Genomic DNA, 15,147 nt, shown 5'->3' with positions numbered 1-15,147 from the left:
TGTAGGAAAATTAGAAGAATTGTCTAATCAGTTGAATCCCAATCGAGAGGAGGAAGAAATACGAAGAGAGTAAGTGTTACCATGTATTACCTTAAGTTCATGTTCATGTCATGCTTTTCTTTTCTGAAATTGTGAGAGATACCAAGATATGTTATCAAGCTTAAAATGCAACATGCTGATTAAGGTGTATAATAGCATTCAGATGTGCAGAAAAGAAATACATGTGTACACACATACGCACACGCACACACCCCTTGTGGGAGAATGAGCGAGAAACAAGACGAACAAAACATGTTGGCTCCAGGGAGGGGGGTTGGATGGCTAGCACACAGGGCAGGGGAGGAGACTTACTCCACTGCACACCCTTTTAAACCCTTAGAATGTTATACCACGTGCACATGGATTTCCTGTTCAAAGAACTGATTTTAAAAAAGGTTGTGTGAGAACAGATTTTCTCTTAGCAGATCATTTAGGATTAGGCTTAACATCCATGTTGATAGAGAATCTTCACTGATTATCTCCCCAAATTTACATATTGACCAGCAGAGAGCCTGGTACCCTGGTAGAGCCATATGAGAAAAATGTTGTGTTTTATTGCCAGCTTGTTGAGATACTTAATTTTAAGAACACTAAACAAACCCACTACATCCCAGAGAAGCATTTTTTAGTCATGTGACTTCACTGATAGGATTGAGATGAAATGAGGGCCCAAAAGAGTTGGAAAGTGATGAGACATCATTATATAACTTCTTAAAAAATTAATTTATTTTCCTTTACTGCTGACATACAATATTATATTAGTTTCAGGTATACAATATAGTACTTAGACATTTGTATACCTTAGAAAGTGATTCCCCCCCGATAGGACTAGTACCCTTCTGACACCATACGTAGTTATTACAGTATTATTGACTGTATTCTCTATGCTGTGCTTCACATCCCCATGACTATTTTGGAACTCTCCTGATGAGCTCTTTCTTCTCTTCTCCCTGATTCTAGTCTTTTTGAGTGTCTGGTCCCCGGGCTGTTTACAAGGAAATAATCATTAGGCTTTTGATCACAAGAGTGTGAGTGGGTGTGGGTGTCCCCTGGGAACAGTCAAGTGGTATAGGTGGGTAGGGGTGAGAAGCTCTTACCGGGTTAAAGAGACTGGGCTGCCAGTTCATGGACATTTTTATACCCCAGCTAACCCTAGTTTCTTTCTGCTCCCTTCAAGGACTCCCCTATTCAGGTACTGTTTACTTTATACATAAATTGGCCAAAGTGGTTTTCCAACTTTGGAGATATCAGTGCTTATTTTGACAATGAACAAGCGACTTCTCCAGGACAGTCAAATTGATACCAAAATTTTATCTCGCCATTTCTTAGGACCACAGAAGCCCCAAATGAGAAGCTGATGGATAAAATTCAAGAAATGCAGGACGCCGGTGAGCACATGAAGAAACAATTCAAAACTGAAAGTGAAGTTGAGAGCAGGGTCCGGCAGGAAACATCTCGTCTCACTATGGAAAATAGGGTGAGAAATTTTCTAACTCCTGGGTAAATGGCTGCCTGTGTGTGGATGTCACGAAAGGGGGGAAAATGCCACTTAAAACATGCAGTGAACAGCTGTAGACCAAAAGCCGCCTCCTGTCGGAACAGTCTGTTTCCTTATCTCAGAAAACAGGTGGTCTCTGAGGTTGAGCCCACAGCAGGGGATCCTCGGGACTTAAGGGGCCACCTAAGAAAGTGCCTGATAAAGTAAAGAGGGGCGAGAGGAGAGATGAGGCGGTTCATTGCTCACACTGCCCCGTGGGTGGCACCCATCTGAGGTGATGATGCCCATGCTTTATTCTGGGGGTATGTCCTTCCTACAAATTTTAAAGTCAAAATGTTCTTCCATGAAATGATGATGGTAGTAGCTGACAGACTTTTTAAATTGTTAAAGTCTTCATCAAATTGTAAATGCCCTTGTCAAAATAAAATTTGGCAACACACTTTGTATAGTGCCAAGTGGGTACTAGACTAATCAGGGAGATCCCTTTGTAAATTATATCAGTGTCTAACCACTATGCTATACCTGAAAATAATATAAAATAATATTAAATGTCAACTATAATTGAAAAAAATTGACAGATAATATCTGTTAACAAAAAAAAGAAAAGAAAAGAAATTCGGCGGTGTTATGTTAGTCTCTAGCAATTTTTTTGAAATTGTGTTGGTGTGAAATCCACAAGAGTGAGAAGCCACGAAGTAGCAGACGGGGCACTTTGAGCACTCTGAGGCCCCTTTCTGGCGTGGCGGGCTCATTAGGGCACCAGACAGCCTGGACAAGCCCACAGGCCCTGCTCCCCACTGTCAGAGCCCCGATTTTTTGTTCATAGGACAGAAAATTTTTAAATATTAAATTTTACCATGATAAGGTAAAATTACATTTTATAGCATCAGGATTTAACTTTCAAGATAATCATATCGAAAAGGAGGAATCTGGAGAGTTTAACATTTACTAGGAAGCAACAGATTTCCCGTGAAGGACACCTAGACGATGGCCATCTTTTTGAAGGGAATACAACTTCCTCAGAGAATAGACTCCTCAGATCACACCAAATAAACAACTGTTCGTTGAACATGTGTGTGAGGTTGGCTTGCCTTCTGAAGCTATGCCTGCATGTGTGTCCCTGGGGACTCAGCTGGGGACAATGGTAAGGGAGAGGATCTGTGAGTGAGTCATGTGTATGTCGCACGTCTTGTCCAGGTGAACTAACATTCCCTAAAAGCAAGCGTGTGGCTCTGCGTATGTCAGTATCTGACCTGTGTGGGATTTGTGTTTGTTTCTGATGCTCCAGGAACAGTGAAGCCCCACTCAGTGCCCTCTCTGTAGAAGACCCCTACGTGTGGAGCTCTGTTTTCAGGCAGGGACAAGCCAGCCCTGATGCTTCTGCAGTGCACTTAGCTAAGGAACTGTTATATCTACATGCTCATTCCAACAAACAATTCCAAACCAATGAGCAGCCTCAGTGTTACAAATGAATATGCCAGAAAAGAATATAATTCCTATATATTATTAGGTAGTGGACTTTATGCACAAATGAGACTTAACTGTATTAGTTTTATAGAGCTACTATGACAAACTTCCACAAGTTCGGTGCTATAAAACAACAGAAGCTTGTTCTCTCACAGTTATAGAGGCCAGAAGTCCAAATTCAAGATGCTGGCAGAGCCACACTCCTCCAAAGTCTCTAGGGTAGAAGCTTTCCTTGCCTCTTCCAGCTTCTGGTGGCCCCTGGAATTCCTTGGTTTGCGACAGCATAACTTTGATCTCTTCCTTTATCTTTGCGGGGCCTCCCCTCTGTTCGTGTGTCCTAAACTATCTGTTATAAGGACAGTCTCATTGGATTTAGGACCCACCCTAATCCAGCGTGATCTCATTTTGGTCCTTAGCTTAATTATTATAACTTCAAAGTCCCTATTTCCAAATAAGGTCACATTCTGTGGTCCTAAGTGGACATGAATTTTGAGAGAACACTAACCTACTAATCCTTAGAGTCAAAGAAAATCCTTATTTAAAAAAGTAATTAAAAAAAATACTTAGTGATCATCCAACTATTTATCAGACATTCAAAATTAAAACTAGATATTATTTTTACCTCTCAAATGGTAGAGATTTTATGGTGCTGGTAAGATCATCTTGAAGCAAACGCTGTCGTATTTGGTTTCTGGGAATATAAATTGGTGTAAAGTTGCTGAGGGGTGATTTGGAGGCAAATATCCGATTCACATTAGTGCATTCCCTTGATTCAGTAATACAACCTCTTAAGATTCTGTCCCTAGTATGTAATCAGGTATGTGGACAAAGATTTTTGTTCAGAGTGTTCATAATAGTGTTATTAATCACAGCAAAAAAAAGGAAACAAAATGAATGTCTAATAAGAGTAGGTAGGTTAAATTGTTATATATCATGTGGCTTGCTTAGCCATTAAAATGATGGTTTGGGTATATTATCGATGGGAAAGTATCTGCAATATAGAGATTAATGTAAGATATAAAACTTTACATGATTCCCCCTCATACACTATCAGTGGGATTGAAATTTGGTACAGCCACTATGGAAAACAGTCTGGAGGTTCCTCAAAAAACACTTAAAAATGTATCTACCTTTTGACCCAGCAATCGCACTTCTGGGTATTTATCCAAAGAAAAACGAAAAAATAAGTCATAAATATCTATGCATCCATATGTTCATGGCAGCACTATTTATAATAGCCAAGATATGGAAACAACCTAAGTGCCCATCAACAGATGATTGGATAAAGAAATTATAGCTCATATAAACAATGGACTATTACTTAGCCATGAAAAAAAAAATGAAATCCTACCATTTGCAAAGACATAGATGGACCTAGAGGTTATTATGCTGAGTGAAATAAGTCAAAGAAAGATAAATACTGTATGATTTCACTTATATGTGGAATCTAAGGAACAAAAAGAACAAACTAATCGAAAACAGACTCACAAATATGAGGACAATCTGGTGATGGCCACAGGGGAGGGAGTTGGGGGGCTGGAAGAAAGGGATGAAGAGGTAAAGAAGTACAATTTAATAGTTGATAGATGGTCACAGGGATGGGGAGCACACCATAGGGAATGCAGTTAACTAGGTGGAAAGCCAGAGGAGAGAAAGACCAATTAGGGTGATCGTTTTATAAACTATATAAATGTCTAACCAATGTACTATATACTTGAAACTAGAAATAAAATGAAATGCTAAAAAACTTTATATGATCCTAATTTTATAAAACATTTATGTGCCATATTAGAAAAGGGAAAAGAATGAAATAAAACGCGAACAGTGGTTTCCTCCAGATTATGGGTTTGATAGGTAACATTTTTATTATCAGATGTATATTAGGATGGGCCCTAATTGGAGGGAAGAAACTATACCTACATCCCCCCTTGAAAGGGCAAATAAAGTTTTTAAGTTGTTTAGCCAGGAACACAGAACTGTAGTAGGGGAGAAGTAATCGCAGAGTAGAAACAGCACAATTTCCCTTGGCCCCAAGAATCCCCAGAGGGCACAGGGCTGCAGTGACCCTGCAGAGTGGGCATTGCTGGATTGGGGGACCCTGAATCCTTTCTGTGTCAAAACCCTTGAAATTCAAGAAGAGGCTAAACATTTTATGCCCTTTATAGGAAATATTTCTAGGCATCCAGAACTCTCCCAGTTCCTAAGCCAAAATCAGCATAGGCAGGGCCACCCCTTTTCAGTGAGGAAAGGCAAAGCCAGGACTTCGATCGATCTCTGAAAAGTTTCTCTGCCTCAAGCTTCTGACATCTAGAGAACCCATTTTGCACATTCATATTTTTAAATTTTCTACAATGGGCATTACTTTATTAAAGGAAAAGTAAATGTGAGTATTATAAATAGGATATTTTTCAGCCCCCAAAAGAATGAAGAAGCACCAATACATGTTATGTATGGTATGGATAAACCTTGAAAACATTGTGCCAAGTGAAAGAAGCCAGACACAAAAGGCCACATATTATATGATTCCATTTATACTAAATGTCCAGAATAGGCAAATATACAGAGATGAAAAGTATATTAGAGGTTGCCAAGGGCTGGAAGGGAATGAGAGCGTAATGGCTCAAAATTATAGGCTTCTTTTTGATGTGATGAAAATGTTCTGGAATTAGGTGATGGTGATGCTTGCACAATACTGTGTAAAAACCACTAGGTTTGTATAGTAAACTTTAAATCGTATGTGAATTGAATGGTATATGAATTATAGCTCAATAAAGCTATCACCAAAAAATAAATTTAGATAATTCTAAGCTAATGTCCTTGCTTTTTTGTTTGTTTGTTTTGGCTCTCTATAGGATCTTGAAGAAGAGTTAGACATGAAGGACAGAGTGATTAAAAAACTACAAGATCAAGTCAAGACTCTAACCAAGACAATAGAAAAAGGTGGGAAAATAACATTTCCTTTTCTTTTTTTTTTTTTTTTTTTTTTTTTTTTTTAGGCAAGGCAACCCTTGGTTGACCTCACAGATTGCAAGGACCCTGTCAGCTTACAATCCCTTATTATTATTTTATTTTATTTTTTACGCCTACAGCACCTGGTTTTCCTAAGTGGTCCCCCATCCAACCATCCAAGTACTAACCAGGCCCAACCCTGCTTAGCTTCCGAGATCAGACGGGATAGGGCTTGTTCAGGGTAGCATGGCTGTAGACTACTTTCCTATTTTTTGAACCTGGCGCTAAGGTCAGCATACATTGAAGTCTTTATTTCCTGATATGGCCCAAAGTCTTTGAGACCCAAAGGAATGATTTTCTACTGGAGGAGTTTGGGACTCAGTGATGGGCTAATGGAAAGACCCTTCAAGGCAGACAGATAGCTCACCAGCCCTCAGATAATACCAAATATGCTCATGCCATTGTATGGGATACCCTTTAATGAATACTTTTAAACTCTTCCTCTATTGGCTCCCCCTTTCAGAAAATGAAACTGTACACAAGTTTCAGTTCAACCTCTTTGAAATTCACTTCCTCTCCCAGTTACGTAGGATGAGGAGAGAACTAAGAAGCCAGACTGTGGTCCTAAACATGGAGTGAACATCACACTTTGAGTGTCCTCATGAGCTCCTGTGGGAAGGACCCTGTGCCTTTCTTTCCTTCATCTGGTTCTGTGCCACTGAACTTTCCTGTCCTCTGATGCAGGCTGACACTTCATCTTCTGTCTCATGTTGCTTCCTCTTCTTCCGAACCTTCATCTCTAAGGCTGTATCTTCAGCTGTCTTCTTCTGTATCCATTTCTTTGAAGAACTCTTTTGTCATTATTTTATTCAATTCTTACCTCAAATATAAAATATTCAAAACCAATATGAAGATCTTTCCCCTCAATATTAAATGATACATGACAAGGGCAGGGATCATGTCTGTCCTTCCTAACCTCTCATCATGTCCCCATTGTTAGAATAAATGAATAAACTGCCGTCTCTACATAAGGATTTCCAAAATCTTACCTCCTACTCCTCACTTCCTTCCTGGAGGCTCAGTCCCTTTTAGACTCTAAGACTACTTTCTTTGCTTTTCTCTTAGCACCTGCAACTCAGAGTCTCTAAAGTAGAATGCATCAACTTCCCTTTCTGTATTATCTGTGGTTATATAACAAATTAACCCAGATTTAGCAACACAAAACAAAAAACACTGGGTGTTATTACAATTTCTGAGCGTCAAGAATCCTGGAGAGGCTTAGCTCGGCGCTTCTGGCTCTTGACTGAGTTACAGTCAGGTTGTCAACAGGGACGCAGTCATCTGAAGCCTTAACTGGAGCTGGAAGATATGCTTCCAAGCCCAGTCATATGGCTGTTGGCAGGAAGTCAATGTCTTTTGAATACTACGTAGATGGCATTAGCTTCCAGGGTTCCTGCAAAAAACATGCCTCAATACAAGTCATCATGCCCAAAGATACCCAAAGTATGATGTCCTTATCAGGTATTTCTCCTTCATTTATTATTCCCAGTCCAGATGCAATTTACCAATCAGAGGTCATTTTTACCATAAACAGTGTGGCTTAGTAAAACAGTTGACACTCACTACCTTTATCATTCTCCAAGAGAACAGAGCTAGTAAATTAACAGAAATTCTCATGCAGTAGTGAGTTCTGTTAACTCTTTACCTACGCTGCCTTCTTTTTCATCCACCAGAGGCTATTCGCTTTTCTTGGCCCAGCTGGATTGCTACCTATTTCAAGAAGCATTTCCAACAGTTCCAACCCACCTCTGCATGAATTCTTATGGCTCCCATGTTAATTACTTATAGCTGCTATAATAAATTACAATATAATTAGTGGCTTATTAGAACACAGATTTATTACTTTATAATTCCAGAGGTTAGAAGTTCAAAATGCTTTTCACTGTGCTGAAATCAAGATGACAGGCTGCATTCCTTCTGCGGCCTTTAGGATAGAACCCATTTTTTTTTGCCTTTTCCAGCTTCTAGAGGCCACCCACATTTCTTGGTTTGTAGGCCCCTTGCTCCATCTTTAAATTCAGCAACATAGTATCTTCTAAATCTTTCTGATTCTCTAACCTTTATTTCTGTTATCACATCTCCTTCTCAGAATGGACATGAATCTCTGGGGACCAGAGGGCAGACTGTGACTCACCCAAAGATTTCCCCTTCCCAATCCCTGGAGCCTGTGAATATGTTACCTTATGTGGCAAAAGGGATTTTGCAGATGTGATTAAGTTAAGAGTCTTGAGATGGGGAGATTATCCTGGATTATCCAGGTGGGCCCTATTTCATCACAAGAGAGAAAGAGGAATCTCAGAGTGAGAAAAGGTGATGTGACAATGGAAGCAGAGGGAGAGAAAGGGATATGATTATAGGAGAGGTCAGAGTAATGTGGCCACAGCCCAAGGAATGTTAGGGAGCCTCTAGAAGCTGGAAAAGGCGATAAACGGATCCTTCCCTACAGCCTCTGGAAGGAATATAGCCCTTCAAGATCCATTTCTGTCTTCTGACCTCCAGACCTGAAAGATTAAAAATTTGTGCTATTTTAAGCTACAGAAATTTGTGTTAACTTGTTATAGCACATAGGACACTAGTATAGTCCCTTCAGGATCGTGCAGTTTGGTACTTCGCACACCAAAATCTTTCATGAATCTTGCTTCCTTATCTGTAGCATCTGCATCTTGAGGATACAGGAGCTACATCTTGGATCGCTTCCATATCTATCCCCACTGTGCTGAATATACACCAGGCACTCAGGATTCCTTCAAGTGTAACTCACCCTTTTTAGCAGCAGTGATACTCATTGGTATACTCACAGATAAGAATCCCTACCAGAAGAATTTCTTAAAGATTCAAGAAAGTTTTCATTTATCCAAAAGCCATAGTTCAAGTGCAAACCAGTCAGAATGGGGTAGAAGGAGACAGAGCAGAACCATTATAAAGCCTGCGGGAGTTGTTTTTGTATATGTAACTGATTGTTTACATCTGTCTACAGCCAATGATGTGCACTTGTCCTCAGGACCCAAGGAGTACCTTGGAATGCTGGAATACAAGAGAGAAGATGAGGCCAAGCTCATTCAAAACCTGATTCTTGGTAGTGAAACCTGAAACTGAATTTTTGCTTTATCTTTGAGAACTTGAACATAGTCATCACTACAGCCCTGGGTGGTGGCAGCCCCTTCTCTCCCTTCATTGCTTCTTCCCCTAGTCCAGAGTTTCTCAGCCTCAGCACTGTTGACCAGATAATTGTTTGTCGTGGGACGCTGTGTATTTTAAGATATTTTAAGATATCTCCAGACATTACCAAATGCCCCCTGAGGGCACCTTGCCCTCAGTCGAGAAGCAGTGCCCTAGCCTCTTCCTAAGTCTAGTCGTAGGGTCCAGACAGAAGACACATCTCCACATCTTTGTGTCTCAGCATAAGAGCCATGGTGGGAGTGATTGTGCTCCATTTGACGTCTGCTGAGAAATTTATTTGCAGACATCATGACAGGAGCTTCCTAGTGATGCTTCAGTTACAAGAGTGTCCTATTGTGCATGCTGAAGGGTTTGTGTCCTTAGAACTAATTTTACTGGGCTGTCTTCACCATGAAAACCACATAGTTTTCCAGAGGGAAGTAGGAAAGTGGCCTCTTTATCAGCTGGCCCCACAATATCAAAACAGAAAGCCGATGTGTAGCCTTACTTCCTCTTCCTCTAAGTGATCCCCTCAGAGCACAGGAGCACCCCACCCTTTCCTTTTCACCCTCACTGGCGCACAGCTGTGGGGCCTCTTCTTTGTTCCCCAGTCTTCATGCCACCATGGGGAGGTCTTTGTTTGCTTATCTCAATTTGTTCTATAAAGTTTCTCTCTTCCCTTCACTGCCATCTGTCTCTCCACTATTCTCTTCTTCCCAAGGCCAACAAGCCTTGCTCTGCCAAACCGTCACATACCTGTTTTCCAGATTCAAGGCAGGTGCATGTGATTGCTGAGATCGTATTGCATCCTCATCATAGAGGCTGGGGTCGTGGGTGCTTGGAACCGAGGTTCCTCTCTCACACTGGAGATCTGAAATCCAGGGCCTCCACACCAAGGGGAAAGTACTTTGCAAATGAGAAGAGGAGGAGGTGACATTTGTATATTTTTGCCAAGAAAAGAGCCAGGTTAAATTCCCCAAAGAAAAAAAAGACATCCCTGCACATTCAGGCACTGCATCAAGTACAGGAAAGCAGACAACCCCTGCCCCATGGTCAGGGGTTCCTTAGGGGAAGAGCTGTGATCGTCATCAACTCTCTCTGCTCCAGACTTGAAGCCCCGCGGCGTGGTGGTGAACATGATTCCCGGGCTGCCAGCTCACATCCTGTTCATGTGCGTACGCTACGCAGACTCTCTGAATGACGCCAACATGCTCAAGTCCCTCATGAACAGCACCATTAATGGCATCAAGCAGGTTGTTAAGGTAGGAACTGTCTTTGACATTGGATATTGGTATTATAAGTCCTTCAGGAATACCTGTGGGAATGACCAGGTACCCATCCTGCACCTCCAGGCTTTAGTGAACCATGTGATTCCTCAAACCAGTCTGAGGCCTAGTCGGTAAAAGAAGCCAAGCTGTTAAGAAAAGACAAGTCAGCTCAGGGATCCCCAAGGGTGGGAAATCTGCAATAGACCTTGAAGCCTTACCTGCAAGATTACAACTTATCCTCTCAAGGTGTAGAATCCCGGCTGCAAGGAGTACATATCCATTGATGTAACAAGTGTGAATGGTGAGGAATAGGAAGGACTGAAAAATTACTCATCGATAATTCTTCCTTCTAAAACCACATTATGCACTTTTAGTCCCAGCCCAGAAACAAAAACGACTTGCATGTTAGAGAGAAAGTAATAAAATATAGATCCAATATTTTATCCCCTTTCCAAATGAGAAGCAATGTCGCATGATGAGATACATTTGAATGTTTAGTCGAAGAAGGTCCTGTCTCACTTTTAGTAAACTATATGTTTTAGCAGGGTTGTGTGTAATTAAATCCTATTTTCAAAACCCTAGGAAAAGAGAATAAACACAGTGATTGCAGGAGAGGTCAGAGTATGAGTAATTCTCCTCTCCCTCCTCCATCCCCAAATTCTGTACCAAGAATTCATTTTTCATCAAGAGTCGAGAGTAGAGAATGTGTTTGGTGCTTTAGAGTCGCTGTCTCCACAGTAGCCAACAGAATGTTCTTGGAAGGGACTCCCATAAATTGATGTTTTCCCTGTCCGTATTTTCATAAATTAGGTTTTCTTAGGGCACACTCGTATCATGTCCTAGGACACAGGCACACAGTATTTACTCTGTCTTGCTCCGCTGGAATGTTTAAATATTTGGAAATCAAAAGGTGCATAGCGTGAGGAGCATGAAATCTTTCCTCCGGCATCTTCCATCTCCGCTTCCCCAGCGGCTCCCTGCCCTATGCCTCTGTTGGTGCCAAGACCTTCCCCTCTGGCTCCAGTGGGCAGCACATTAAAGCAACCCTCACTTGGCCCACACACCCCATTAGCCTTTTCCTCCACCCACCACCCCTTCCCCAATTGCCAAAAACACTTAAACTAGTGCTCTTCACCAATTCTCTTTTTCACCCCTTGCAATATGGCTTTCACTCCTATCACGCCACAGAAAGATCAACAGTAATTCCTCCTGCTAAATCCAGTGGTGTTTCCTTAGTTTTTATTCTCCTTAAATGGACCGAAGCAGTAGCAGCGTTTTTTTGAAACCCTTGTACCTTGTCTTTTAACATCTGGGACATTTCCCAGTATTCCTTTTACCTTTCTGATCACCGTACCTTTGCCTTCATTGCTCATTTCTCTTCCTCCTGCCCCACAAGTGGGTGTGTTCTCGCCAACAGAGTCCTAGATCCTGATGTTCACCCCTTTCAAGAAGGACATCCTCTCACCTCTCTCACGAGGTTTTCTAGGGCTACCCTGGGTCCCCATCATCCCTCCGTCCTCTGAGCTATTGTAGCGCAGCAAATATCAACCAGCCACCTAATTACTGTGGCCTATATATGTCACATCTGTCTTCCTAGTCAGGGCATGAGCTTTGGAGGCCAAGGTCTAAGACACATTTCTCAGGCATCGCTGTAGTGCCTGCTTCAAGCTTCTTAACAAGTGACATAACCTATACAGAAATACTCGACAAACCTTAACCAGCTAAATAAGTATAAGAGCTTATTCGTATAAGCTCTTATAACTATAAGCTCTTATAACAATAAAGGCTTTAGTGAATACAAGAATTCATTTTGGTCAAAAGCCAACTAACCAAACAGGTAAGATATGTCCGTTCTTAGAGGCACCAGTAATCACCAAATCCCAAATCCACCTATGTCTTGTTTTGTTTTTGTTTCTGTTATTTTTTTAAGGAACATTTAGAAGACTTTGAGATGCTGTCCTTTTGGCTTTCCAATACTTGTCATTTCCTCAATTGCCTGAAGCAGTACAGTGGAGAAGAGGTAGGACGCTGGCCTGCTCTGTGTTCTGTGCTGACTGCGCCAGATCTCACTGTAGCGGTTAGGAATTGGGACATCCAGCTCCAGGGACAGCCTGTGCCCCGGCTGGCTTACTAGCTTCCTCCTTACCCAGGAAGCTAATATCCCATCACCAGTCAGAAGTCACAGGCATCTATAAAGAGGCTTAGGCCTTGGGCATGGTACTAGGCCTCAGTTTCCTCAAGTTTTAAATGAATGAAGTAGATTAGATAGATGATTTTTAAGTTTCTGTCTGGTTGTAAAATTCTGAAGTTTTTAGTATTTCGACTCTAAAATACAGCCTTTAGTTCAGCATGCCTGTTATCTCTATAAGAATCTGGTTGTTCCTCCACAGCCTGGAAATCTTTTGCCATTTCAACTTTGCTTCCAATGGACTGACTTCTCAAAGGAGTTTCCCACCTAAAGCGCCCACAGAGCAAAATTCCATTGACCCGAAATAACAAAATGGCTTTTAGGGTTTTTACTGCTCTCCAAAACGGTTGCGCCATTTTACAGTGCTACCATAGTATGCAGAGTTTCCACTGTCTCATACCTTCACCAACACTTGGTGTTGACAGGCATATTATTTACTGATCTCATGGGTATAAAGTGATAACTGGTTGACTTAAATTGCAATTACTTGATCACCAATGATGTCAAGCATCATTTCACGTGTTTATTGTTCTTTTGAGTTTCTTTTTAAATGGCCAACTCACATCTATTCTTTATTTTTCTTAGGGGTATTTTTTTTTTCTTATTGATTTGAAGGAGGCCTTTACATAATATGAATAGATTGTAGCTTGTCTTCTAATTTCCTTTATGGAGTCCTTTGTCATACACAGTTTTTGAATTTTCATGTACTTAAATCTATCTTGTTCTTTTGTGATAAATGTTTCAAGAAGTTCTTCCCTACCTTGAGATCATGAAGATATTCTTTTACTTTTCTCTAATCTCTTATAATTCAAATTTAGAATTCACAAATAAAGTTTTATCTACCCAAAATTAGTATGATTATTTATCTATCCCAAATTGACATGTGACATATGGATCCAATATCTTATTCCTCATATATAGCCAGTTGTCCCAAAGGAGAAAAAGTAACATAAAATATAAAAGTAATCCTACCAGTACTATAGGACAAAAGGAGAAATAAGTGAAGAAAATTCAAGTTCTGACTAAAACTAATACGAAAGCAGGGAGGGGGCATAGATCAATCTGTTTAAGACAAACTGGCACCTGCGAGACATTAATAGAAGAGGATATTATTCAATGGCATTTATTTTTTGATCCTGTCTTTGCCCCCTTCAGCCGTGTATGCAATATTCTTTTCCTTGTCTGTTTTTTCAATTACCGTGTTTTTAATTCTACAATTTCAATGGTTCTTTTTTACCTCTGCCTTTTATCGTAATGTCCTATTCTCAATGTTTTCTTTTTTATTTTATCTTTTTGAGCATGTTAAACATATTATATTAGACTGCTTGGACTGCTTCATACAAAATACCCACACACTGGGTGGCTTAAACAACAGAAATTTATTTTCTCACAGTTTTGGAGGTCCGAAGTCCAAGATCAAGGTGCCAGCAGGGTTAGTTTCCAGTGAGACCTCTCTTCTGCCACCTTCTTGCTATGTCCTCACATGACCTTTCCTTGGTGCATGGGGACAGAGAGAGATTGAGCTCTTTAATGTCTCTTCTAAAGATAACTAATCCTGATAGATGAGAGCCCCACCCTTATGACCTCATTTGACCTTAATTGCTGTCTTAGAAGCCCCATCTCCAAATATAGCCACACTGGTGGTAAGGGCTTCAACATATGAATTGGGGAGTAGACAGAGACAAACATTCAGTCTATAACTCACATTTTAAAATATCTGAGAAAGGTCTATACTCTAATTATAAAGCTATGAATTTCATTTATTGTATCTATTGACCTCTTGCAGCAGTTTATTTCCTTAGATACTTTCTGTTTTTTTCTCTGAGTTTCCATGGAAATTGTTTTCCACAGTAATCTATGGGCTCTGGGGCCATGTATTTGTTGGGGAGAAGGCAGTAAGTACAGTGACAGCTAGTTATGGAATTAAATGCTACTTCAAACATCAAGAACTCATTTGATATAAGTCAGGTGTTAAGTTTTAAAGGGTAGGAGTTATAGTAGAAGCTGATTATACTATCATTAGTAAAGATAATATTTTAATGTCTTATATATCTTTATTACTTTAATATTTGTATGCTCAAAATTACTTTCAGGAATTCATGAAGCATAACAGTCCCCATCAGAATAAGAATTGCTTGAACAATTTTGACCTGTCAGAATACAGACAGATTCTTAGTGATGTGGCTATACGAATATATCATCAGTTCATTATCGTAATGGAAAATAACATTCAACCAATAATAGGTAAGAAAAGGACTGACCAAAAAATATTTATAATAACACTGAAACCTTAATAAATCAGGCATATGGGAGGTGTGGTTACAAAGAATATAATTTTAAAACCAAGAAAATTTAGTGTGTATATGTCCACTTTTTAATTTTTTTATTGCTTGAAATGATTTATATATAAAAGCACCTGATTCATAGTTTTATTTCTCCCAGGACGATTCATTCTGAAGGGAGAAACTTGGGGAAATTGCTGCTGTTTATATGGCTAACCCTGGATCTTAGTCAAGTTT

The 15,147-nt window shown here is 40.3% G+C and overlaps 1 protein-coding gene and 1 pseudogene across 3 annotated transcripts in view; one reads left to right on the top strand and one right to left on the bottom strand.

The window, feature by feature from the left end:
• The window catches only part of MYO5C (myosin VC), an 85,085-nt gene that overhangs the window by 61,578 nt on the left and 8,360 nt on the right, over window positions 1-15,147 (top strand). For all 3 annotated transcript variants that reach the window (XR_001599155.2, XM_016162688.2, XM_016162689.2), the window contains exons 31-37: window positions 6-69; window positions 1,369-1,516; window positions 5,857-5,944; window positions 8,991-9,089; window positions 10,280-10,434; window positions 12,371-12,460; window positions 14,722-14,872. Coding sequence is in view for 2 of the 3 variants with exons in the window: in XM_016162688.2 (XP_016018174.2) it covers window positions 6-69; window positions 1,369-1,516; window positions 5,857-5,944; window positions 8,991-9,089; window positions 10,280-10,434; window positions 12,371-12,460; window positions 14,722-14,872 (795 nt within the window). In the remaining variant the exon portion in view is untranslated. The remainder of the gene's footprint in view (window positions 1-5; window positions 70-1,368; window positions 1,517-5,856; window positions 5,945-8,990; window positions 9,090-10,279; window positions 10,435-12,370; window positions 12,461-14,721; window positions 14,873-15,147) is intronic.
• On the bottom strand, window positions 6,085-6,211 carry LOC118601470 (annotated as a pseudogene).

Source organism: Rousettus aegyptiacus, unplaced genomic scaffold (genome assembly GCF_014176215.1).
Source record: "Rousettus aegyptiacus isolate mRouAeg1 unplaced genomic scaffold, mRouAeg1.p scaffold_m13_p_3, whole genome shotgun sequence".
Lineage (NCBI taxonomy): Eukaryota > Metazoa > Chordata > Mammalia > Chiroptera > Pteropodidae > Rousettus > Rousettus aegyptiacus.
The sequence above is the reverse complement of the archived record's forward strand: the minus strand, read 5'-3'. Positions and strand labels throughout refer to the sequence as shown.